This window comes from Furipterus horrens, unplaced genomic scaffold (assembly GCF_987537825.1).
Source record: "Furipterus horrens unplaced genomic scaffold, mFurHor1.1.pri manual_scaffold_5, whole genome shotgun sequence".
Classification (NCBI taxonomy): domain Eukaryota; kingdom Metazoa; phylum Chordata; class Mammalia; order Chiroptera; family Furipteridae; genus Furipterus; species Furipterus horrens.
Window position 1 is genome coordinate 83,542,126 of NW_028327175.1, and position 27,235 is coordinate 83,569,360.

Sequence of the window (27,235 nt, forward strand, 5' to 3'; positions counted from 1 at the left end):
ATCGCTCTGATTTTTTTTTTTTTTTCGGTTAGGAAATAGATACATGACAAATCCTGTATTGTGGATGGGAGCTGATGGAGAATATTTTGAAAGTGTTACTATTTTCTTTATTCCTTTATAAAATATTTGAAAATGGAATTTTCTTCATCTGATGTAAAATTCTGGTGTATCCTCAGATCTTTCTTTTCCTGTGTAATGTAGTTTAGTAACATATGCATTTTTAAAATAGAAGGTCTTCCCTATTTGTATTTCTTTAGAAATTAAGTGAAGATAGCTGCAAATAGATTACATCTGGATCATTCCTGACCAAAACAAAAACAAAAAACTGCTTGGCAGCTGTCATCTTTGTTCCCAATTTCTTTTACTGTTTTCTTTAAGTTTCTGAGAAAAACTAAAGGTCTTAAACCAGCTCTTTCTTTAACTAGTGCTGATATCCCCTTTTAAGAAGCATGTGTGCCTGAAACACAATTTTTTTAACCAATGTCACCCCAATAAATTCAATTTAAGAAGAGAAAGAGAGAGACTCTACATCTTTAAATCACAACTTCATGGGATAGTATTAATATGTTGATGGATACACATAGACTAAATTAATTTTTTTTAAAGAATATTTTACTATTCACAAAGAAGGAGAAGTAGCAGCAGCAGCAACATGTGTGCCTCCAAACAGTTTATTGAGTATTTCTGGCTAAATCAAGACATGGAGAGAATTAAAAACCTAGAAGTCAAATTTTCTTAATCAGGAAATTTCCATGAGGAGTGAGATATCATAATTTAGACAAGACATAGTACTGTGTTAATTTTCAGTTGATAGTACTCTGGTCCCAGTAGCTCTGAAATTCGGAATATAAAGTGCTGAAGGTGCAATCCTGCTTTAATGTCAATATTTCAAAATAAGTTCAGTGAGTAAAAATTTCTTAGAAGGTAGAATAAAATTTAGAGTTGGTTGTTAATGAATTCTGAGGGATTAAGTTTTCCCTGACATCTTACCCCTATGTACCCCCACACATTCTTCTTTTAAGGTATATGAAATTTTAAAAATAATAACTCAATCCAGTGTTGCTTTCTAGTAAATTTGGTTAAAAATAGAATTTTAAAAAAATCCCCAGTGTTTTGCAAATTACATCTCATCTTTACTCTTTGCCATGTGATTATTCTTTCTTGATGAAGTCATTAGAGGACAACTGTGAAACCATCAAAAATTCTGTGATGGAGAAGCCAAACATCAATAAGGTACAAAAAGTCATTCAACTGAAATTAGAAATTGCATTCTTTCACAAGAAGAACAGAGTGTTTTCATTTCATTTTGGACCTGGCTTTGTTTCCAATACAATTAAATTACTATTCCCTCAATTTATTCTTCTTTTATTTTAACAAATTAAAATTTCAGTAATAACATTGTTTCTGTTTTATTAATAAGAGAATGCAGTTTTAAAGGGAGTTGAATGTATCCTGTTTTGGCTACATATTTTTCTGAGTAAATACAACTAAAGTTCTTAATAAAATATAATTTCAATAGCCATTATAGAAGTATAGCAGTATTGTTCTGTTTTTGCAAGTATCATTTTTGAAGATAAAATCTTTCATATTAATTTCTTACGATATATCAAATACTATTATATAGCATTTATTTTACTGGTAAAAATAGAACACAGCACAATGCCTATTGTATAGTAAGTACTCATAGCACTAGAGAATAATGGCACAAAGAATGAAAATTTGTACAGCCTTGAAATAATTACCAAATGTTCTGTGATTGTACATTCAAATATGACTTTTATTAAATTGATATATGATTCATGTGTTTCACATTTTGATTTTTAAGACCATCTCACTAGAGTAACTTTTAGGGAAAAATATTCTCAAAAGGTGAAGAGATTAGTCAAAGTACATAATGAAGGATTGACTCTGGAAGTTGGGAGTAGGCTGGATGGAAGGGGGCAAAGGGGGAAAAGTGGGACATCTGTAATAGCACCAATAATAAAACATAAAAAACTTTAAAAAAAAATTTAAAGCTGTGAATTCCCACCTTATTCTTTTCCAAATCTTTTGGTAAAATAGGAGAATTCTATAAAACGAATAAAAAAGACTCATTTGATGTCAAGTGTTTATTATAACCCAAACATTGTCAAAGTAAATATATACAGCCTATACTTAACTTTGGAAATTTCTAATGGCCTTTGGGAGTTTTTTTGAGAGAATGTAAGTCAAACTTTTAATTAGTTAACAATATTCCTTGCCTTATAGCAATCTAATTACTAAAAGTCTCTACATTATCATGAATCCTTATCATAAGATTTTTCTTTTGACTCTGTTTATAAAAATGTTACTTAGAATGTTGTATTATAATACTCATCACACCACATTGAAAGTCAATCATTGAGCCCTGGCTGCTGTGGCTCAGTGGACTGAGCGTCGGCCTGTGAGCCAAGTGTTGCTGGTTCGATTCCCAGTCAGGGCACATGACTAGGTTGCACGTCAGGTCCCCAGTTGGGGGCTCGAGTGAGAGGCAACCACACAGTGATGTTTCTCTCCCTCTTTTTCCTTTCCCCTCTCTCTAAAAATAAAACAAACAAACAAAAAAGAAAGTCAGTCATTGTGTTTTGTTAACATTATAACCTTTTTTTGGCCAGAGCTTTTCAAGCCATGAGTGACAATTTTATTTTAAACAGTTTTATTATCTATACCTGACTTACAATAACTGCATGTATTTATTAGAGTTTGATTAACTTTCTCATGTGTACATGGGTGAAGCCATCAGCACAATCAAGATAATTAATATATCCGCCTTGGCCGGGTAGCTCAGTTGTTTGGAACGTCGTTCTGATATACCAGGTTGTGGGTTCCATCCCTAGTCAGGACACATAGGAGCAACCAAGGAATGAAAGCATGATGGGCAGAGTGACAAGTCACTCGCTCGTGTTCTTTCTCTCTCTTTCTCTCAATCAATACAAATTTATTTAAAAAGATAATATATGCATTACCCCCAAAACTTTAATTTCTCCCTTGTCCCCCCCCCCCCACCTCTGTCCTCTTTCTCTCCAGGCAACAACCAATTTGCTTGCTGATGTTATAGATTAGTTTGCATTTTCTGGAATTTTTGTAAATGAAATGATACAATATGTCTTTTTTTTCTATGTATAGTGATCCCTCAGTTATTGTGGGTATTACATTCTAGTCCCCCTTGCAATAGGTGAAAATCCACGAAGTAGGAATCTTTCATTTATTTTAGTATTTATTGTACAGTACCGCAAAATCCCACGATATAGCAAAAAATCCGCAATAACTAATTAAATATAATATTTTTTAAAATCCTGCGATACAGTGAGGCTGCGATAAGTGAACCATGATATAGGGAGGGACTACTGTACTTTCTCAACATCATTATTTTTAGATTCTTCCATATTGTATATTTCAGTATTTTATTTCTTTTTATTGCTGATGTGTATTCATTATATGACTATACCAAAATTTGTTGGTCCATTGACCTGATGATGACCACTTAAACTATTTCCATTATGGAGCTATTTCAAATAAGACTGCTTAGAATATTCATGCACAAGCCTCTTTCATTTCTTTTGTGTAAATGCCTAGGAGTGGGATGGTTAGATTATATTGTAGGTGTGTGGTTAATTTTTTAAGAAACTGCTGAAGTATTTTCCAAGGTAGAAACATTTTGCATTCCCAGAAGCAGTGTATGAAATCCCAGTTGCTTCACATCCTCACCAACACTTGGTATGGCCAGCCTTTTATTTTAGCCATTCTAATAGGTGTGTAGAGGTAGCTCACTGTGGTTTTAATTAGTATGGAGAATCTGATCATGTGCTTATTTGCCATTTGTATAACTTTTTGGTTGAAGTATCTTTTCAAATTTGTATATATATTTTTATTAGGTTGTATGTTTTCTTAAAGTTGAGTTTTAACAGTTTTTTATATATTCTTAATACAAATTTTTCATACATGATAAGCAATTTGCATATATTTTCTCCTACTCAATTGCTTGTCTTTCATCCTCTTCATTTTTTTTAACTACAGAAGTTTTATTTTTAAGTATATTTTATTGATTATGTTGTTTGTTACAGTAGTTTCAATTATCTCCCCTTTGCTCCCCTCTGCCCAGTACCCACTTCACTCCAGCAATCCCAACCCCTCCTTAGTTTATGTCCTTGGGTCATGCATATATGTTCTTTGGCTTCACCCTTTCCTATTTTATTCTTAACTTCCCCTGTCTATTTTGTATTAACCAATCATGCTTAATCCCTGCACCTTTTCCCCATTTTTCCCCCTTCCTACTCCCAGCTGATAACCCTGCAAATGATCCCCATGCCTACTATTCTGTTCCTATTCTGGTTTTCTTAGTTGGATTTTGTTCTTATTTTTTAGATTCAGTTGTTGATAGTTGTGAGTTTGTTGTCATTTTAATGTTCATAGTTTTGATCTTCTTTTCCTTAAGTAACTCCCTTTGACATTTCATATAATAATAGCTTGGTGATGATGAACTCCTTTAGCTTTACCTTGTCTGGGAAGCATTTTATCTTCCCTTCCATTCTAAATGATAGCTTTGCTAGATAGAGTAACCTTGGTTGTAAGTCCTTGCTTTTCTTCACCTTGAATACTTCTTGCCAGTCCCTTCTTGCCTACAAAGTTTCTTTTGAGAAATCAGCTGATAGTCTTACAGGCACGCCTTTGTAGGTAACTCTGCTTTTCTCTTGCTGCTTTTAAGATTCTCTCTTTATCTTTTACCTTTGGCATTTTAATGATGATGTATCTTGGTTTGGTCCTTTTTGGGTCTAGCTTGTTTGGAACTCTCTGTGCCTCCTGGACTTGTATGTCTATTTCTCCTTCTGGCACCCCTATGCTTTGGATGTTAGCACGTTTAAAGTTGTCCCAGAGGTTCCTAAGCCTGTCCTCATTTTCTGCAATTCTTGTTTCATCATTCTGTACTGGTTGACTGTTGTTTTCTTCTTTATGTTCCAAATCATTTATTTGAACCCCAGTTTTCTTCCCTTCAACATTTGTTTTGTGTGGATTTTCCTTCGTTTCATTTAGCATAGCCTTCACGTCCTCCCTTATGCATTTGCCATACTTAAGCATATCTGTCAAGCCTGTGAGCATCTTTATCACCAGTGTTTTGAACTCTGCATCTGTTCGGTTGGTTATCTCCTCATTTGTTAGGTTGGCTATCTCCTCATCACTTAGTCCTCCCACTGGAGCCTTTATCCGTTCCCCACTTTGGGCCATAGTTCTCTGTCTCCTCGTCTTGACAGGCTCCTGTGTTTGTTTGCCTCTGTGTCTTAGGTAGAGCTGTCGCACCTTTTATGTTGTAAGGGGCGGAGCCTTAGGTATTCATCAGTACAGGACGACCTGTTTCACCACGTTTTGGTGCTGTATGTAGAGGAGGGGTCTGAGAGGGAACAATGTTGCTTGCTCAGCACTTGCCTCCTTTCCAGGCACTTCTCCCACTCTGTATGGGACTGGCACCTCTCTAGTTGTTGCCCTGGCCGCCGTTCCCAGAGTGGGGGGGGGGGGTCTGTGGATGATCTAGGACCGTGGGGACCCTTTAAATAAGTGGACTCTGCTGAGAGACTGGCAGTTTCTTCCTCCGCCCCAACCTCCACTGGTTTGTACAGTCAGAAGCAATGAGGCTTGACTTTCCCCAGTGCTGGGACCGTGAGCTGTGAGGTCCGGTGAGGAGCTGGGAATGCTCCCCAGGTGTCCCTCCTTACTTTTTAAAACGTGTGACTGCACTTTCCACTGGCTTGTTGCTCCCACAGGTGCTGCCACCACCACACAATCTCCTCTCCACCATGGCTCTGCCCCTCCTACCTGTCTGGATGAGTATTTCTTCTTTATATCTTTGTTTCTTGGACTTCCATGCAGCTTGATTTTCTGAAACTTCTGGCTGTCTCTAGTTTTGAGGTAGTTTTGTTTCTTCTTAGTTGTGGAGGAAGATGCAGCATGTCTGTCTAGACCTCCATCTTGGCCGGAAGTCTAACTACTGAAGTTCTTAATTGAAACATTGGTCCTAATCAAAATTCGTTCCGTATATGGATGTTCTTTTTGGTGTCGTATCTAAGAAATCTTTGCCAAACCTAATGTCACAAGGATTTTCTTCTACTTTGCTGTAATATTTTATAGTTTTAGTTTTACAGTTAGGTCTATTGCCCATTTTGAGTTAATTTTTCTTTATGATGCAAAGCATGGATCACATTTACTTTGTAAATTATCTGTGTATCAGTTGTTCTGACACTATTTGTTGAAAAGATTATTTTTCACTGAATTGCCTTTTCCTTTTTAAAGAAAATTAATTGAGATATAGTGTAAATTGATTGCTGGGCCCTATTTTGGACCATTGTTCTTTGTTTATCTTTATGCTAATAACTCATTGTCTTGTTGAACTGGCTGGATCTTCTAGTCTGATATTAAATAAAAATGGTAAAAGCAGACATTCTTATCTTGGGAAAAAGCATTCAGTTTTTTGTCATTAAGAAACATGTCATCTATAGGGTTGTTATTGAATATCCTTTATAAGGTTAAGGAAGTTTCTCTCTATTCCTAACTCATTTTTAATCAGGAAAGGATGCTGGGTTTTGTCAAGTACTTTTTTTTGCTACTACAGTCACACACAGCTTAACAACGGGTACAGTCTGAGAAATGCATTATTATGTAATTTCATCATTGTACAATCATAGAGTACTGAGCACAAACCTAGAAAATATAGCCAACTACATACACAGGCTATATGATATAGCCTATTGCTCTGTAGGGGAAGAGAAATTACTTTCCCTCTACACTTCTGGCTTCTTGGCTGACACATCCATATAATAAAAGACAGATTAACAGGAGAAAAACAAACAAAAGTTTAATAACTTGTATGCTTCCTGTTTACATGGGAGAGACTGGGGAAAACTGAAAAACTTGCCAAGATAGCTGAAGCCATCACCTTAACACTTTGTTGACCAGGCATGAAAAAACTTATGTTTTCAAGCCCAAACATTGTTGACCGATGAGTTAACTTGTGTTTGAACTTGCATTAGCTTATACAGTTCTTAAAACTGAGAGTAATATAGGGCTTTGCAAAAACTTATTTAGATTGTTTCATTTTCATATTCAATTAAGAAAAAATAGCCAGTGATGTGGAATAGCTTTTGTATAAAATTACCAGTCAACAGTGTTAAATATCATTCAGCTGAAGACAAAAGATATTGGGGGTGGGGTGAGTCAGTTATTGAAGGTTACCAGGAAAAGCACAGTAAACAAGGATAAGGATATTATACAAATTTAAGTCTTTGTTTTCTGCATTGATGAGTTTCTAGAGACAAAATCATCACCCTCTTTCTGATACAGCTAGGAAGAAGCCCTTACTAATAGAGGTTTCTTTTACAAATGTAAATATCTTTCAAAAAGGATAATTTCTACTTGGTTCTTAGAGCTCCTCCTGCATCTGCTATTTCTTAAAATTAATCAGCCTAAAATAATTTTATGCCAAAAAGACATATTTTGGGGTGGCAGATTCTGTTCCTCTACAACTTCTAGGCTATAAATTTGTGTAGCATGTTACTTTCTATTTGGGTTATCTCATGGCTTAAATCTCAGTAGCTCCATTTATTTCCTGAACTCCAGACTTGCATATATAATCTGATAGTTACCTCCCCTGAATGTCAAAACAAAATTTTCTGTCTTCTCCTAATCCCAGCACAAACCCACTGGTTCCTTCACTTTTGTCTCAGTAAATGGTATCTTCACTCATCTAGTTGTCATATCTGAAAACAAGGTGTCATCCTTGCTTTTATCCTTTTTATTCATACTGCAGTCTCAGTCCATTAAGAAAAATTCACCCTAATTCCTACCACTTATCATACCATCATTCCTGCTACCCAAATCAAATCCACCATTGCCTCTTACTTCAGTCCCTGTAGCAGCCTCATAAGTGGTTTCCTGGGGACCACTCACACATGCTTTGTGTTTTGCCTCACAACAACTAGAACTATTAAAACTATCCAATGGCTTTCTAGCCTTAAAATAAAATCTGAACTCGTTATTATGGATTCTAAGACCCTGTCCAAACTGAACCCTGCCTGCTTCTCCAATCTCATCTCCTAACACTTACGATTGTTCTCAAAGTTAAATATGCATAAGCTCCTGAGATGCTAAACTATTCCTGCCCCCCACCCCACCCACCAGTTGACTCTTATGCAGGTCCTCTTGGGCCCAGACTATTACGAAAAAATGTTTTAGCAAATCTAGATAATGAGACAACAGGAGTATATTCCCACATTGAAGAAGCTTTTTTGGATTTCTTGCCTGCAAGGTCTTTCGCCTCTATAAGTTTGAAGAAACTTTGAAGGTAAAACTGTTATGTCCACCCCACCCATGTACACATTATAAGCGTATCCCTCTATTTCATGGAAATATAATTTTCTATATTTTTATTGTCTTCAGAACCCAGTGGTGGACAGTTAGATACCAGGCAACAAGGTGGCTAAGCTGGAATTTTGTCATAAAATTAAAGTATCTTATTCTTTATGTTCTTATTGGTTGAAGACCTCATAGCAGAACTAAGACTTTACTTAGAAAAGTTAGCCCTCGCCCTGACTGATGTGGTTCAGTGGACTGTGTGCTGACCTGCAAACCAAAGGGTCTCTAGTTTGATTCCCAGTCAGGTCACACGCTTGGATTGCGGGCCAGGTCCCCAGTTGGGGGCACATAAGAGGCAACCACGCATTGATGTTTCTCTCCCTCTCTTTCCCGTCCCTCCTCCTCTCTAAAAATAAATAAATAAAATACTTTTAAAATAGAAAAGAAAATTTAGCCTTCAAATAAACCAGTGTTTAGCAAACACTGAAATTCCTTTATGTTTGTAATCAAATTGCATTTTAGATCAGAATATATTGGACATCTTTACGTCCAGTAACTATGAGTTGTTTGCATAGGGCTCTTTTGGTTTGGTTATTTATAAATCTTGTTCAACTTTGCAATTCTATGGTCATCTCAGTTGCTGTTTTTAAAAATACTGCTAACCATACTCAGCTCTGAGGTCAAACAATGTATGGGCATTGGTGACATTTTATCTTAATGTTGCAGGAAGTAAATTTGTTGTATTCTAATTTCAAATTAATAACTTATGTACTTCACAGTAAGTTGTGAAACATTTTATAATAATTCATTTTAAAAACTGAAGGTTAGGGAAATAAAATGAAATTATCCTACATTAAGCAACATTCATAACTTTTAATAATTTCCTCCTCTTTTCCCCAGAGGTAATAACAAATGTATGTAAATATTTTAGTAAATACTGATTTTTATACAGTATACTCTCTTTGAGTTCAGAAGTGTCATATATACTTCTGGGGTAAGCATAAAGTCAAATATACTTCTCTCATCTAAAGTACATTGAATTATGGGTTACTCAGCTACTAAAATGATTACTTACATGGGAAAAATACTCTGCCTTTCAGGGTTTCAGGTTTTTCTCCTGTAAATTAAATGTTATTTTAGATCAGGAGCCAGTAAACTATATTCAGCAGGCCATATCCAACCAGTTCTTGTGTAGGCTCTGAGCTAAGAATTGTCTTTATATTGTTACAAAGGTGGTTTTAAAAAAGAATACACAGTAGTGACACATGGTTCACAAAAACTAAGATAATTACCATCTAATCTTTTAATATTTATAAAATATTATCAAAGGATTATAATACTAAGAAATGTGGTAAACAAATCTTACCTTAATAGGTAAACTGTCTTGATCCTTTAAAGTTAATTCATTAGAGCTTGTGAACATAAGCAATTAATGAAGTTGTACTCTTATATGTATCAATTATCATATGTGAAAAGGCGAGTTTGAAAAAATTAACTTCCCCTTGTAAAATAAATTTTGCTTTGAGGATAATGACTTGGGCAAATTACTCTGTAACAAACTGCCATATAACGTAGTACCTTTGGATTTTGAAATATCTGAAGAGTTTCTGAAAGTAATTTATGCAAGTATTAAATGACAGATTGCATATAATATTCTTTCTATCACTAAAATCACTGTATTTATATTTTTATATTTTCTCCACTTAGATAGAAGCAGATCTGGGGTATCCTGGAGGTAAAGCAAGAATAATTCATAAGGAATCTGATATCATTACTGCCTTTGCTGTTAATAAAGTAAGTACAGACACTTTTCTTCAAATATTGGGTATTTATAGTTGGAGAGTGTTTCCTGTTCTCTCAGTTTTATTTAGCATCAGTATTTCTTTTCCCCAAAGCTACTTCCTACTCCTAAAATTGCAACCTGAATAAATTTTTTATTTTATAAAATGATTGTATTGTTTGATAATTTAATTTTTTATTTTAAATATATAGCAGATAAAATAATATTTTATTACTATACAGAGAGAAATATCAAACATTTCTATATGCTATAGCCGTTAGAATTTATACAATATATTTTAAGGGTTGCCCAAATAAAAGGTTTTCTATTTTCCTTATTTGAACATGTCGAATGTGGGTCTTAATATAAGATCAAATGTCAATTTATGTGACTCAGAGAAATTCTCCCTCTGACTTACAGCTGTAAGAGCTGCCCAACAAGTTTTCTTTGTATTCCTTAGCAGATTCTGCTCAACATCTTCCTTAGAGCTACTCACAGAAGAGGTAGCCTTATGTACAGTGGTCCAAGGTTGACATTTGTCTTAATAATTTTCTTCTTCTACTTTCCTATTTGCTTTACTATAGAGTTTATATGATTTCTAGAAATTCTTGTTTCCTTTTATTTTCATTAAAGATATTTATGAGGTCTGTCTAGAAAGTATCCAGCCAAACAATATGAAAAATAGAGACATTTATTGAAGAAGATACAAGAAACATTGTACATAAGACAATGATGCCTCAGCTCACTTCAAAGTTATGACCTTCCTGAGGAGATCTGGTTCATTGGTAGCAGTTTGAATCAAAGTCATTAGCAACTACAGCACAATGTTCCTTCTGCTCTGGTAGCAGAAGCCTCGTAACAAATTTTGCCAGGACACGTTTCATGCCAAAATGTGCATCAAAATCTCGGACACAGTAGTTTTTGGAATCCCCAGATCAGCTTCTAGTTCTCGCACTGTCAGTCACCAATCTTTGTTGATTGCAGCCCATAACGTTCAACATTCTCAGGTGTTCTGCTTGTTGCAGGACTTGCAGAACATGGATCACTTTCAACAGATTCTCGACCATCTTTGGAATGTTTCTGCCTCACTTTTATTTACAGTGCACTCATTGCATTATCTCCAGAAGGCTTCTGAATTATCCAAATACTTTCCACAGAGTAATGTTCAAGCTTAACACAAAATCTGATGCAGTTTCGTTGCTCTACTCTGTCAGTCATTTTGAATACTACAGCCACACAGAACACATGCTCACTCTACGTCTACCACCCCCACTGACTAATACAGTGAAGTCGTCATTATTCACACATGAACGTTCCAGTCCACTCTCCTTGGTTGCCAGGTTACACTGATGTTGTGCGAACAGTTTTCATTATATTAACAATGGCTGGACTTTTTCTGGACAGAACTCTTACATTCCTTCTCATGTATTTTTAATTTAAAAACAAGTTTTAAATATCATTCAGATGTATATACTATGGCATCCATTCAATAATCTTTTCAGCAATAGCTTCTCTATCTTTCTATGCTATGTGTCTCTTTTCTTTGATTTCTCCTAGATAATTCCTTTATCATTGTGTCCTCGTCTTTTTATGTACCCTTTGTCTCATTTCCGTCATAGACATCTTCCCCTGAACAATGACTAGTTCTGTCAAGACAGGCAGGTTTGGAAGAGGCCTTAACTAGGCAGTTCTCATGTTGAAATATGGAGTATACGTGTCAAATACGAATACAAAATCGTTGTCTGCACCCAATAAGTACCTTCCTTCCCATGAAGGAAATATAATTTTAAATGTTCTGTGCTGCAAAACAAACTAGTGTTTTGCTTTTTATGGGGAGAGATGTATATGAGCAACTAGTAATGAACAATCATCCACGTAAACAAAGTCTGCCATTTAATGTGTAATAGTGTACCAGTTTAGTTTTTATTTCTTCAGATTTGTTATATTTGTAGCTGAGAAATAACACCTTTTCCTTTACATTGCATTATTTAAAAATGCCAAAGAGATTGAACTTTCCCCTTTTGTTTTGTTGTGAATTATGTGTCAAAAACTGTGAAGGATCTGAGATATTCCCCTGCATATAAGCTAACAAGTTAGCTTTCACAGTTTAATGGATGTTGTTAAAAGACCCGAGACTCCTGGATCAGAAATAAAGGATAGTTTATTTCCAGTAGCAAAAGCATAGCCAGAGCATCAGTATTTTTACACTGGTTCCTGAGCTATCATTCCAAAGGACTAGACGAGGGCCAGAAGGTACCTGCACAGAAAGTGGTTTGCATTACAGGGGAGGAACAAACACTGAGTTTAGGGAACCCAAGGCTTTTTCTAATGGTAGTGAGCATACCTGCCTTTTGTTCTGGAGGGAGAAGTTATAGTTATATCAAAATCCTAGAGATAATGGTGTGAAACAAAGGGCTGCCAATGACTCACAAGATACACAGAAGAGACCCAGAGTAAATTATCTTCCAGCAGTCTCAATTATATTTTTTCCATTTATCTCTGGGGTCTCAGTATTTTTTCTAATTAGTTTGCATTAGCATTTTACATAACGACAGAAATACAAATCCTCTTTCTCTCTGTGGTCAATATTTTTCCATTTTCTGGTTTAGAGATATACACAGATGTTTAATCTGACCAACTTTTCATTTATGATCTCTTTTGGCATACTTCCCCCATCCTTTCCCTACCCCTACACTTTTACTTTACAATTCTTTCCTAAATTCTGCTTTTCTTACCTAAGTTTGAAAGGCTTCCCGTGAAAGTGATATTATCTTATTTGAATAATTCACCACTCTTTAATTACTTGGGTGTTCCTTATCTCCCTCATCTTTCTCAGCCTTCCAGGGCTCCTGTCTTCAACAAGAGCTTCCTCCCATTTCTAAACTATGTAAACCTTGGAGAGAGTGTACCGTTCTAGTAAACTAGAGAGGCAGTTCTGGAAAAAATAAAGTACAACAGCTGTTATCACTTATAGCTAGCTTTCTGTTGGATGCTCTTGAATTCTTAAAACATAAGCATATCTCCAAACTCAAGCTGATGATTAATTATTAAAATTAAAATTAAGTTAAAAATTTATTTGTGAGAATGCTGTATATTATGTACCTTAAAGTTACTGTTTCTTGAGTCTATTTTGTAGTTTTAATTTTCAAAAGTAGCTCATATAAACCTTGTGCTTTATTATTGAAAAATTACCATATAGTTTATTTTTTAGGCAAATAGAAACTGCATAGCAATTGCTTCGAGTCATGATGTCCAAGAACTGGATGTTTCTGGAATTCTGGCTACACAGATCTATACTTGGTTAGATGATGATATAGAAATGGAAACCAAAGGGTAACCTTATACTTTGTTTTTACTTATTAACATTGCAATTTCAATGATGATTCCACAGAACTATAACTTTAAAAAGATTGTTTTAATGGAATAGTTTTAGATTATAGTGGAAGCTGACATGCTAAAGAGTAAAGAGGGAGTGTCAGGTGCTTTAAAGAAGGTAATTGAGGGTTAAAAGAGAATAAGTGAAGGGATATGAAATTATTCACCGATGAAGTTATTGAGTTAGGAGATAAGAGCTGGAAACAATTTCATTTTATTTTACTTTATTTATTTTTTAATCCTCACCCAAGGACTTTTTTTTTCCATTGCTTTTAGAGAGAAAGTAAGGGACAGAGAGAAAAACATCAATGTGAGAGAGAAATGTGGATTGGTCGCTGTCTCTAACATCCCCAACCAGGGATCGAACCTGCAACCTGGGTATGTGCCCTGACCAGGAATGGAACCCAGGACCTTTCAGTCCACGGGACAATGCTCCAACCAACTGAGCCACCGGCCAGGGCAATAAACAATTAATTTTAAAGGAAAACAAAGTCATATGTTAGAGCTTTCAGGTATAATAGAAGGGAAAAAATGGGCTGCTTTCATTCTGGTTGACATTCCTTTGTAGGTCAGAAGATTTCTTGGTTATACATGCTCACGATGACTTAACAGCTGTGCAAGGTACAACCCCCTATACACATAGCAGTCCTGGTACGCCAATCAACATGCCATGGCTTGGTAGTACGCAGACTGGCAGAGGAGCCTCTGTGGTATGTAAAGTTAAATAAATTTGTGTATAAATATCCTATGTTTTCTTCTAGTTTAATAGATGAGGTATGATTTAATCAATGATATCTAAATAGTCTTAACTTCTTAGCATGTCACACTGCAAATTTTGAATATGAAGAATAATATGTCTTAATTTTAAAAAGATAAAAAATATTTTAAATAAATAATTTAAGAGTCAAAGAGCTATATTTTAAGTAATAATTATTTGGAAGTTATTGGTCCAAATCAGGAAGCTATGGTGTATGGATTAAATTCTACCCATACCTTTTTTTGTATAGACAACATAGTAAGAATAGTGTTTACATTTTTCAGTGGCTGAATAACAATCAGAAGAAGAATGGTATTTCATGACACATAAAAATTATATGCAATTCAAATTTAAGTACCTATAAATAAAGTTTTATTGGAATATAGCCATAGTCATTACTTTATGTTTTGCCTGTGAATGCTTTCATGCTACAGTGGCAGAACTGAGTATCCGAAACAGAGACCATATGCCCTAAAGCCCAAAATGTTTATTATCTTGTCCTCTACAAAAAACTTTGCTAACCCCTAATCTGGATAATATTTTTTAATAGATATCAACTAACAACTATGCCCATATTAAGTCTGACTTTTTTATTGCTGAGACAAATATGTTATTCTTTTATTAACAAATGAAAACAACATAATTGTTTTACACTTAAGCGAAGTATAAAATGCAGATGAGCTGAAACAATTTTTCTGTAGTAATGGAAGGTCTTCTTGAGCCCTGATTGCCAAAGATGTGATCCAAGTTAAACCTCCATGAGATTCCTTTACTGATACTTAGGGCATAGGAATTGATACATAGAATTGAAGAAACCCAGCATCTTAGCTCTCTCAATGGCTTTCTAGGTGGTAGAGTATTTTGTTGTTGTTGTTTGTTTTGTTTTGTTTTGCTTAGTTTTCAGTTTCCTATGATCTGTAGAATTCTTTGACCAAAAAGTAAAAATTTCTTTCACTAGTTAGTAAGGGTAGTTATTTAAATAAAGGCTTAATCATCTTTAATAATATCTGATAAAATTTTATATTGAATACAGTTCCTTTATTGCTTTTATCACCTTATTCTTTGAGGTGTCTGTTATAGCTGTTATAATTACTCTTACTTATCATTCTTCAGATGAAGCTTGAGATCCACAAAGGTCAAGTGATTTAATTCAGATTACTCTCTCCAGTTTGTGGTAGAGCTTGTACTAGAACCCTCCATTCCCCTTAGCTCATTGATTTCAGATAGAAATGTTTTAAAATTAAAGGAAGAATTTTTTATCCTCATCCGAGGACATTTTTTATTGCTTTGAAAGAGAAAGAGAGAAACATCAGTGCAAGAGAGAAACATTGATCAGCTGTCTTCTCATACACACCCTGACCAGGAATTGAACCCATGACCATTTGATCTACATACAGGACAGCACTCCAACCAACTGTGCCACACTGGCCAGAGCAGTTGAAGAATTTGAAAAGCCATCCAGGAATTATTCGACTGAGTGACTTGGTCATCAATACTTTTTTTCAATTGACAGATATATTAAAATCCATTTATAAAACCTACTGACATTATCTTTTACAAAGAAACTTAGAGATAATATACAAAATATATGAAAAGAAATAATAGGCATTTTTTTCCAACTCCAGTTTTAGAAAATACAATACAGTTCTTCCTGTAACAGCTTTGCTGCTCTTTCTGCTTCCACACTTGCTCCCTCTGTTTTGTACACAGCTACCAGAGTTGATGTTTTTTAAAGCATCACTCATGTTGTCATTCCCCTGCTTAACACTTTCAGATTTCCCAGTACAACTTGAAAAAAAAACTTATTAACATGGCTTCTAAGGCCCTATGTGATTTGCCTCTGGCAACCTCATCTCCCTGATTCTCCCTCATCTCCCTCATTCTACACCTGATTCTCTTTGCTCTAGTTATAGTGGCCTTTTTTTTTTGTCACTGAAACACATCAAGCCCATTGCCATGTCAGAATCTGTGCCTTGCATTCTGCTTAAAATGCTTTTTCTGTTTTACCATTGAGATCTTAACTGAAGTTCCCATAGGTTTCCCTTGCTTGCCTAGTGAAAACATCTGCCCCTCCCTACTCTGCCTGCAGTCACCCTGTGTCATCTATTTTGTCATCTTTGTAGGTTTTATCAGTTTTGAAATTATCTATTTTTTGGATGCCTTTTTTTTATACACTCTATCTAGAAGGTTAGCTCTTTGAGAGGTTACTTTATGCCTGCCTCATACACTGATGATCTCTAACTAAAATGGCATTTAGCATATAGTAGGTGCTCAGAAAGTATTTTATACTCCAAAGCATTATAATATAGAAACTACCATTGTCATTCCTCTTGGGACTGAATTTTCTTCCTATTTAAAGAAGGACATATTTTTAGTCAAGGTCATTGTGATTTACAAACATAAGTATTTATATTTCCTCACTCCCTATTCAAAAAGACACTGATATAATGTGTTCTTTCTTAAATTGAGCTTCTAAAATAATTAATGACTTTTTTCCCTTGTAATGTTTTACATCTGCTTTCAGAAACTTTTTAAAAAGTTGTGTCTGTATTTTTACTCATCATTTTCCTTTGATACTTTAGTCAGAAAATGTCATTTAATTCAAAAAAAAGTAAAAGAATAGGAATCTTGAGGCATTTCTCTATTTAAGAGGGATATGAGATTTAAACATGAAATTTACTAAATAAAAGTAACATTCAGCAGGTTTTCATTTTTTGTGGAGAATCGATAAAGTACTTTCTTAATACCATTATTTTATTGTATAATGAATACTAACAAAAAAAACAATACTTATAAACAACTTCTGCTTTATTGACATATTATCTATATCTCTATACCTTTCAGTTTTTCTATCCCTCAGAAGTTCTGCTGGATAATCTCTTCCTTCCCTATCAAATCCCCACTTTCCTTACTATTTTAGGCTAATTGAACAATTTAAAATGAAAAACAAATACAGCAACAAGTCTACATAAGACTGATGCTACAAACGGTAAAATATAATAATAGTTATGGTGCTATATAAATTAAAATTATCTTTATTTTCACATATATTTTCACTCTTATTGGCAGGCTTTGTAAATCATTCAAAACATGATTTACAAATGGGTAGATAAACAGTTCTTAACTATCAATCAAAAATTCATACAATTTTCTGTTTACCTCTTTTTTTTTTTTCACATGCTTCTGCCTGTCTTTATTACCTTATACTGTTCAGGATTATTCCAATAAATTTAATGGGATCAGAAAAGAATTGGCAAGAAAGGAGGTAAGACTAAGTACTCAAGGTGAATTTGTTCCTAGAAGCTAGTCAGTGATGCAGAAAATGTTTGTACACCTACATGTAAGAGAGCTGAGCCATTAAACTTAATTTCTGTTACCATGTTTAGTGTTTTTACCACTTATAATGGAAATTATGGAATTACACATAAATAAATGAATGTTATTTGAATTTCCTGTCACAAGTAAAATATTTTATGCTACTGTTGTAACTAAAAGAATGGGTTTTTTTGTTGTTGTTAACAGATGATTAAGAAAGCCATTAATAATGTCAGAAGAATGACTTCTCATCCCACTCTTCCTTACTGTAAGTTGATCATTATTAACCGTTATTCTAATGAATTTAAAGGAAGCTTTTAGTTTAAATCAAAAGATAGTCAACATTTATTTTACTTTTTTTGTTGCGAAGTGTTTGCTAGCAAATAAGATCTTCATTTCAAAATAGGATAAAAAAAGAAAAAAGAAATTTTCCTGTATTAATGGAGAAGCCTAACATAATATAATAACTTCTTAGCATTTTGACTACATATTTTTAAGTTAGCACATTTTATTTTTGAGCATTTCTGGACTCTACACAATGTTAAGTTGAAGTTGATAATATTTTTTTAATGGAATCACTTCCATCTTTTATTACAAAAACCAGATCCATATTTGCATTATTACTTCATCATAAACAGTTTTTCCTATTTTATTAAAATTTTGTCAGTTTGTCATTTATCAGACATACTAATACTAAATATAGGAAATGGTTAAGATCTTCTAAGTCAGGATATATTTATTTTGAGCTAATCTTTCTAAGAATCTCAAAAGTTTTTCTTCCTTTAACAAAGAATTTAATTAATGGGGAATTTATTGGAAGTATTGAAAGAGAAAAAAATATTAGAGAATTTAAAAATTAACTGGTGGGATGAAATCAATATTCTTATTGGCATGTGAATATTCCAAGTTTTTTATAACACAATTTTTAAATTGTCCTACCACATAGTAACAAGAATAGAGCATGTTCATTAAGAGGTATTCATATCCCTCCAATTTAATAACCTATAAAAATTTTACTACCTTTCTTTGAGAAATATACTGATAAAATATGATTAACAAAACCAATATTCTTTTCAGTCTAATTATCATAAGCATCTATTATCAAAATTGTATGCCAGTGTCCAATGAAAGGGTTCTAGAGACCCATATATTTAAAATGAAGAAAGTAATTTCTGTTATCTATATTAGAGAAATAACATATAAAAACTTAGTCTGTTTTTACTATTTTGAATTTATTCAACACTAGAAGTATGTTTTCTATCCACAAGTCTAATATGAAGTGAAAACTAAGAATCATCATGAAGCATAGAACAAGGAGTCAAATGTGTTTTATATACAAAGCTTAAATAATGTTCCTCCCACAGCAAGAAACATTTGGCATTGCTTAAAATCTATCTTAACTCTATGCAGTGGGGTTTGCAAATGTCCTTCGATATTGAAAGGACTTCATTTTTTCTCATCCCCATAGTATGTGTCCTGACAGGTTTATAGGAAATACTCTCTACCTCAATTCCATAAATTATAGAGATCCCTAGTTCAAAGGTAATTAATGGACATATTTTCAAAGTGATTAAGTAACATCAAATCACTTCTGTCTTGGGATGACTACTTTCTTCAGAGTACTGTAACTGTCAGGTAAGGGAGTTGAAAAGTTAAAAGCCAATTAATCATTGGATTTTATTTCAGTATATCTTTTCATGTCATGAGCAAGTTCCACAGATAGTGATTTAGTTCAACATCAAACACTTTTTTATGTGGGAATACTATGAGATAGAATGTTTTAAATATTTTACTCTGAATTTCAGATTCTTCATAATAGTTTCTTCCTTTGTACTAAGTAAATCTTTAAGACTTAGTCACAAGAAACCACTACTTTTTGACTTCTGCTCTAGGGAAATTTTCAGAAGTTAGGCAAATGGGTTGGATTAAAATGGAAATGGAAATTTTAAAAGGACTTCCTTTTTAAAATTATGAACTTATTAAGGTTTTTTATCTTTGTAGTTAACTCATTTCTTACTGCTTTGATACAACACTCTTCAGTTGCTAATGAGGGATATTTGCTCAGACAACCTAGTCATAGGAGCCTGTGTCTTATTCTTTAAAATCTTAGTTTATAAAGGCTTTAAGAGACTACTTCATTTTATATGCCAGATACTAATAATTAGGGATTTTTCTCAAATAAATAAAACCAGAAATAATTAGAAAAATTTGAGTGGTTTTTAATCACAACTAGCCCAATTTAATTTTTTTGAGTAAGCTCAGCTAGACTAGCTTAGAGCTAACATCGCAATCTCAAGGATTCTACCCACCAGTGTTAAAACACTTCAGAACAATTGAAGTCCATTTATTTTAAATACTTGGTAAGGAATAAGGAACTTGACTCATATATAACTAGCAATATGTTAGATCTTTATGTAATAAAATTTCTCATGACCTCTATACCTCATTAATACTGATAATTATACTAACATAAATTAAGTCCTAAGGTATCATTATTCTCCTGGTAAGAAAATAGGTTCAAGGAGATTAGTAAATGGTGAAGTGAAGAATTAGTAATTATTTAGCTTGTTCATATTTCTCAGTGAAACAAATAACATATTTGAGATATCAAGTCAATTAAAATAACTGTTAGAAATTTTTTAATCATGACATTCAAGGCTTTCTACAGTCTTCTTTCTCCAGAAAAAATGTTTAAATTTAAATTAGTAGTAGTATGACTGATAAGAATTAACTCTTTAGTAATTCCAAGAACTTAAGTGGTTATCATAAAAGCTATTTATCAAAGACTATTAAAACATTACTGTGGTAATTTCAAAAGAAAATAAAATGTATAGAGGTCTGATTTAATTGCTTCTGTTTTGTGTGAACATATGTTCTGAATCACATAAAAGTGCATCATATAACTATCTTTTTAAGATTAATAGTATTCAAGTGAAGCTTCATACAAAGGTAAATTCATGTAAATTGATTGTGATTCATTTCTTAGGTGTTTCTTCCATGAAGACTTTCACATTGGATTAAAAAATAAATTTTACAAAGATTCCTGGCTTTTACTATATTTTCCCTCTTATAATGCAGATCTGACAGGTGCTCAAGATGGAAGTGTCAGAATGTTTGAATGGGGCCATTCTCAACAGATAACCTGCTTTCGATCTGGTGGCAATTCAAGAGTTACAAGAATGAGATTTAACTACCAGGGAAATAAGGTAGTATATAAAATGCCAAAGGGAAAATGGATTGATTATGCTGGAGGTTTATATATAGGGCAGGTTTGGATTTCTGAAGACAACAGCTCAATGAGCTAATGGTAAAGCATTCATCTATATGAATTATTTTTTTTAATTTCTCTCCAAGAATGCTTAAATTCATTTGGTTCTTCCTAAAAAGACATTGTATATATATGAATATATCTATTAAAAGTCACTTAAGTAATACTTAATGACCAAATGATGATAGGACCACCTTATATTACACACTTTTTGTATTAAACACTTTGTTTATCCTCTGGAACCTACTCAGAGTGTGGTCGAGTACCAGGTAGCAAGGAGCATCTCAGAACTTCTTAGAAATGTATGTTATTGACTCTATTTCAGACCTACTGAATCACCATCTGCATTTTAACCAGATACTCTGATGATATAGATATACATTAAAATTTTGAGAAGCACTGTTCCAGAACAGGGTCACCTGTTTTGTAAATAAAGTTTTATTGGAACACAGCTACTCCTTTAATTATTTGCTTTCCGTGATTACTTTCACACTATAACAGCACAGTTCAAGAAAACAAAGAATATAGTTGGCAAGCCTCGAATATTTAAAATACGGTTCTCAAAGAAAAAGTTTGCCAGCTCTACTCTAAAACATATCTTAATGTTTGCACTTCCCATGATCCTACTTCCCTCAAGCTGTCTCTCTCTGCTCTTGATAGCACTTTATTTTTTAAGTCTTTTTTATTTTTCAGCTACAGTTGACATACAATGTTATATTAGTTTCAGGTGTAAAACCCTGTGATTAGGCATTATATAACTTACTAACTGATCATCCTGATAAATCTCGTACCCATGTGAAACAAACATAGATATTAGAATATTATTGACTATTCCCTGTACTGTACATTACATCCCATAACTATTCTCTAACAACCAATTGTACTTCTTAGTCCCTTCACCTTTCTCACCCAACCCTCCAATACCCCTCCCATCTGGCAACCATCATCAACACATTCTCTGTATCTATGAGTCTGTTTCTGTTCTGCTTGTTTGTTTATTTTGTTTTTTAGGTTCAGTTGTTGATATGTATTTATTGACATTTTGTTGTTCACATTTTTGGTCTTTTATTTTCTTCTTCTCTTAAAGAAGACCCTAAACATTTTATGTAATATTGGTTTGGTGATGATGAACTCCTTTGGCTTTTTCTTGTCTGGGAAGTTCTTTATCTTTCCTTGGATTCTAAGTCATAGCTTTGCTAGATAGAGTAATCTTGGTTGTAGGTGCTTGCTTTTCATCACTTTGAATATTTCTTGTCACTCCCTTCTGGCCTTTGGAGTTTCTGCTGAAAAATCAGCTAAAAGTCTTAGGGGAGAACTCTTGTAGTTAAGCAACTGCTTTTCTCTGACTGCTTTTAAGATTCTCTCTTATAGTCTTTAACCTTTGACGTTTTCATTATGATGTGTCTTGCTGTGGTCCTCTTTGCAGTTCATCTTGTTTGGGACTCTGCACTTTCTGGACTTGTGTGTCTATTTTCTTCACCCTGTTAGGGAAATTTTCTGTCATTCTTTTTCAAATAGGTTTCTAATTTTTTATTCTCTTAATTCTCATTCTGGTACCCTGATGATACAAATTTTGGTGTGCTTATAGTTGTCCCAGAGGTTCCTTACTCTGTCCTCAATCTTTTTTAAAAATCCTTATTTCTTTTTGCTGATCTGATTGGGTGCTTTTGCTTCCTTATATTCTAAATTGCTCACTTGATTTTCAGCTTCATCTACTCTATTGTTGATTTCTTGTAAATTATTCTCCATTTCAGTTACTGTATCCTTCATTTATGACTGGTTCTTTTTTATGCTTTCCATGTTTTTCCTGTGCTGTTGAAGTTCTCACTAAGTTCATCTCTTCCCGTAAGTTCCTTGAGCATCCTTATAACCAGTGTGTTGAACTCTGCATCTAAAAGATTGCTTGTCTCCATTTTGTTTACTACTTTTTCTGGAGTTTTGTTCTGCTCTTTCATTTGGGACATGTTTATCTCCTCATTTTTGTAGCCTCCCTGTGTCTTTTTCAGTGTATTAGGTAGAGCTGCTATGTCCCAGGACTTGGTAGAGAGATCTAATAGAGTAGGTGTCCTGTAGGATCTAGTAGCACAGCCTTCTCGTTCTCCTGAGCTGGCACTTCAGGTGTGCCTCACTGGGTGGGCTGTGTATACCCCACTGTTGTAGAGCTTTAATTGATCTTGACTTATCAATGGGAGGTAGTTGCCCCCAGGGCAAATTGGTTACAAGAACTGGCTTTGACTACTGTGGAGTATGAGCTTTGCAGGGGTCTACACTATGGAGCAGGACTTACTTAATTGGGACTCTAGTGCTTGCGGAGTTCACCCAAGTCTATGACCATGCACTGGCTCCTTAAGAGAAATACTTAAGACTCCAGCAGCCCTCGGTCTCATTGAGTCCCAATCTCTGCTGCTATCTACAGCCAGAAGTTATGGGGACTTCTCTTCTTGGCACAGAAACCCTGATATGAAGCTTGGACCCCTCGCTCATTGAGGAGACCTCCAAGTTGAGATAGCCTCCAAAATTTTATCCGCTACAGATGGATGTGGGACCAGATCAACCTATGTCTCCACCCCTTCTGCCCATCTTAAAGTAGCTTCTTCTTTATATCCTTTGTTTTAGGACTTTCATTCAGCTAGATTTCAGGTAGTTCCAAATGATGGTTGTTATGTGGTTTAGTTGTATTTCTTTTTCTTGAGAGACAGAGAGAAAAAAATAATCAATTTGTTCCACTTATTTATGCATTCATTGGATACTTCTTCTATGTGCCATGATCAGGGATCAAACCCACAACCTTGGCAAATGGGGACAATCCTCTTAACCAACTGAGCTACTCAGCCAGGGCTTTAGTTGTCATTTTGATGTAGTTATGTGAGGATGCACGTACCACATTTACCTACACCAATATCTTGATCAGAAGCTCACTAGCACTTTAAAAAACTATTAAAGAGTAAATCAGCCTGCTCTTTCAGGCTTTCAAGGCCATAGTTCATCAAAAACACTCACACAGCTCCCCAGCTAATGATACAGCTTGCCTTTCCTTTTCCTTCACTCTGCAGACCTTCAACCCCTTCTCCTGTGTTACTTGTATCATGGTGAGCTGCAACCTTTTTGGCTACATTTATCACATGGCTTTGTTGCCATTTCACGAAAGTCAATGGTAATATTTGCGTGTAATAAACAAAATTTTGAGAACATATAATTTTTTAATACCAGTTAGCAACATTCTTTGCTCTTTGATGAAATATTAGGGATTTAATCTAGAAGCCTTTAGAATTCTACTATACTTTCAGTTGTATAATCCATCTCTATCCATTATGTGCTCATGCATTTACACTTTGGTTGAAAATATTATATTGTTCCAAAATAATTCTATACCTAAACTGTTATCTCTCTGATGCATCCTTCATGTTGCCAACAAAGTTATATAACAAATAATATAGTTATATAAATATACTGTAGGTGAGATCATATTATTGTTTTTTAGAACTCTTCAATGCTCATTGTATTTATCTAGAATCCCAAATTCTTTTTTTTCTTTTTCTTTTATTTTATTGATTATGCTGTTACAGTTGTCCCAATTTCTTTTCCCCCTGCTCCCCTCAACCCTGTGACCCCTCCTCCCTGCTCCCCTCAACCCTGTGACCCCTCCTCCCTCCAGTTGTCCCCCCACTTAGTCCATGCCCAATGGTTGTGCATATAGTTCTTCTCAACATCTTCTTGTCTACTCCACTCCCTCCTACTATGCTTCTTAATACCTGCATCATCTCTCTCCCTTTTCCTCCTTCCCCCTCCCTGCTGACCTCCCCCCAATATGTTCCCCGTACCTATAATTCTTTTTCCCCTCTTGTTGCCTACTTAGTTTGCCTTTGTTTCTATTCCCTAGCTTCTGCTGTTGGATATTGTGATACAGTTTTCATTTTAATGTTCATAGTTTTGATCCTCCTTCTTCTAAATAAGTCCCTTTAACATCTCATATAACAGTGGTTTGGATCTAACAAACTCCTTCAGTTTTACTTTGTCCTGGAAACACTTACTCTGCCCTTCTATCCTGAATGACAGCTTCGCTAGATAGAGTAATCATGGTTATAGGTTTTTGCTTTTCATTACTTTGAATATTTCTTGCCAGTCCCTTCTTGCCTACAGAATCTCCTTTGAGAAATCAGCTGATAGTCTAATTGGGACCCCTTTGTACATGATTCTTTTCTTCTCTCTTGCTGCTTTTAAGATTCTCTCTTTATCTTTAATTTTTGACATTTTGATGATAATGTGTCTTGGTGTGGTCCTCCCTGGGTCCAGCCTATCCGGAACTCTCTGTGCTTCCTGGACCTTTAAGTTTATTTCCTTCCCCAAGTTAGGGAGGTTCTGCTTCATTATTTTTTCACATAATTTTTCAATTTCTAGTTCTTCTTCTTCACCGTCTGGCAATCCTGTAATTTGAATGTTCGTTGTCTTATAGCTGTCCCAGAGGTTTCTGAGCCTCTCGTCGTATTCCTCACTTTTTGTTTCCTCTTTCTGCACTGGTTGACTGTTTGTTCCCTTCCTATGTTCCGATTTGTTGATTTGATCCATGGCTTTCCCTTCCTCACCACTTGTATGTATTTTTGTTCATTTCAGCAGGACTAGCCTTCATTCTTTCCCTGTCTTGATTCATCCCCGCTGTTAGATCTGTAAGTTGCCTTCTGACTATAGCTCTGAACTGAGCCTCAGAAAGATTCGCTATTTGTTCATCGGTCAAGTCTTTTCTTTGTTTTTTCATTAGCTGTGTGATTGGTATTTCAATCATTAATTCTGCTGTTTTGACCATTTTGTTTATCTTTCCTTCTTGGGCGGGGCACTATCACACCTCCTACAGTATATTGGGCAGAGCCCCACTTGCTCGTCACAACCTGGAGACCTTTCTCACCACACTGTGGCACTTTGCATGGGGGCAGGGGTCCAAGATGAATTCCTGCTGATACTCTCCGCTGAGGAATGGGAGCCTCCTCCTCCGGGAGTCTCCTCCTCCAGGCTTCACAGTCTGAGACAGTGGGATCTGCCTTCCCCATTGTTGGAATTGTGAGCCAACAGGTCTGGTCTGCAGCCAAGGCCAGCTCCCAGGCCCTTCTCTCCTCCCCCCAAATATGGGTGTCTGCTCATCGGGTCCCGCTGTTCGTTGCTGCAGCTGCTGCCTCTAGCACAGTTCAATCTTTCAGCCGCGGTTTTCTTCCTACTCGTCCGGACGAGCACCACATGTTTATGACTTCATACGTTGGACTTCCATGTAGCTTATTTTCTGGAACTTCTGGTATTTTTGGTTTTGTGGTAGTTGTAGTCCTTCTTAGTTGTGGAGGGAGACAGAGTGTGTCAGTCTATGCCTCCATCTTCTTTAGCCCAAATTCTTTAGCCTAGCATTTAAGACCTTCTACAATCTAAATTATTTTACAGATTTAACACTCATTATAACCTCCTGCATAGGCCATTTTAAGGCACAATGAATTATTTATTACTTGCCCATGTGTCTTCGACAGGCAGTCAACTTACTGTTGATTCACCTTAGCCATGATGGAGTAAAATACCACAACACCTAAGCATGTTACCTTTTTTAGTATCAAAGCCAGTACAATAAATGGAACAGATGACCCATACCATGTCACAGTTAATGCTGATCTGTTTGTCAATTATGACTAAAAATGGGCTGCCAAGGTCATTGAACATTGCAAAAAAACTTAGAACCTAAAAAGGTACATTAGGCAAAATAAATGACCTGTGAAGAATAATTTTTCAGATCCAGGGACATTTTACATTCTAAAACAAGACCAATCTACTATCAAATAAAGTCAGTAGAAGAAAAAAGGAATTCCTGGAAATTAAAAACATACGATTCTCCAAAATTGGGTTATTGAGGCAACTACTCATTGCAGGGGCTGAATGGAAGTAGTTGAAAACCAAGTTTGTGAAGTACAAATGAGGAAATTATCCCATGATAAAAAACCCAAAAATAAAAGACTAAATTCAGCAAAATTAATAAAAGACCCTTAAAAGATATTTCAGAAGACAAAAAAATGATGGAAGAGAAACATTATATTCAAAAGAATAATAAAATAAAGATTTTCCCAAAGCAAAAAAAAACTAGAATTTTATAGAAAGAAAATACTAGATGTATTGAGAAACAACATATGCATACCTAGATACATCCTGATTACTTAATTTTTGTTTTGCTTTTAATTCAAGGATAAAGAGAGCTTTTAGGATGGAGTAGGGGTAACAATGGTTACTTAAACCTCCCCACTACTCTCTCCAAAATTAATGGCATTGGCTCTTTCCAAGAAAGAGGTTATAAATAGACAGTTGTTCAATATTTACAGAATTCTGATGGACAAGGAATAAGAACTATGAGTCAATGTAA

General features: G+C 34.8%; 1 protein-coding gene across 3 annotated transcripts in view; it reads left to right on the forward strand.

The window, feature by feature from the left end:
- The window catches only part of DMXL1 (Dmx like 1), a 160,886-nt gene that overhangs the window by 112,241 nt on the left and 21,410 nt on the right, over positions 1-27,235 (forward strand). For 2 of the 3 annotated variants that reach the window (XM_090276612.1, XM_090276614.1), the window contains 6 exons: positions 1,171-1,233; positions 10,066-10,152; positions 13,350-13,471; positions 14,082-14,223; positions 17,793-17,853; positions 20,664-20,791. In XM_090276612.1, coding sequence (XP_090132738.1) covers positions 1,171-1,233; positions 10,066-10,152; positions 13,350-13,471; positions 14,082-14,223; positions 17,793-17,853; positions 20,664-20,791 — 603 coding nt within the window. The remainder of the gene's footprint in view (positions 1-1,170; positions 1,234-10,065; positions 10,153-13,349; positions 13,472-14,081; positions 14,224-17,792; positions 17,854-20,663; positions 20,792-27,235) is intronic. The other variant, XM_090276615.1, reaches the window with a different exon arrangement.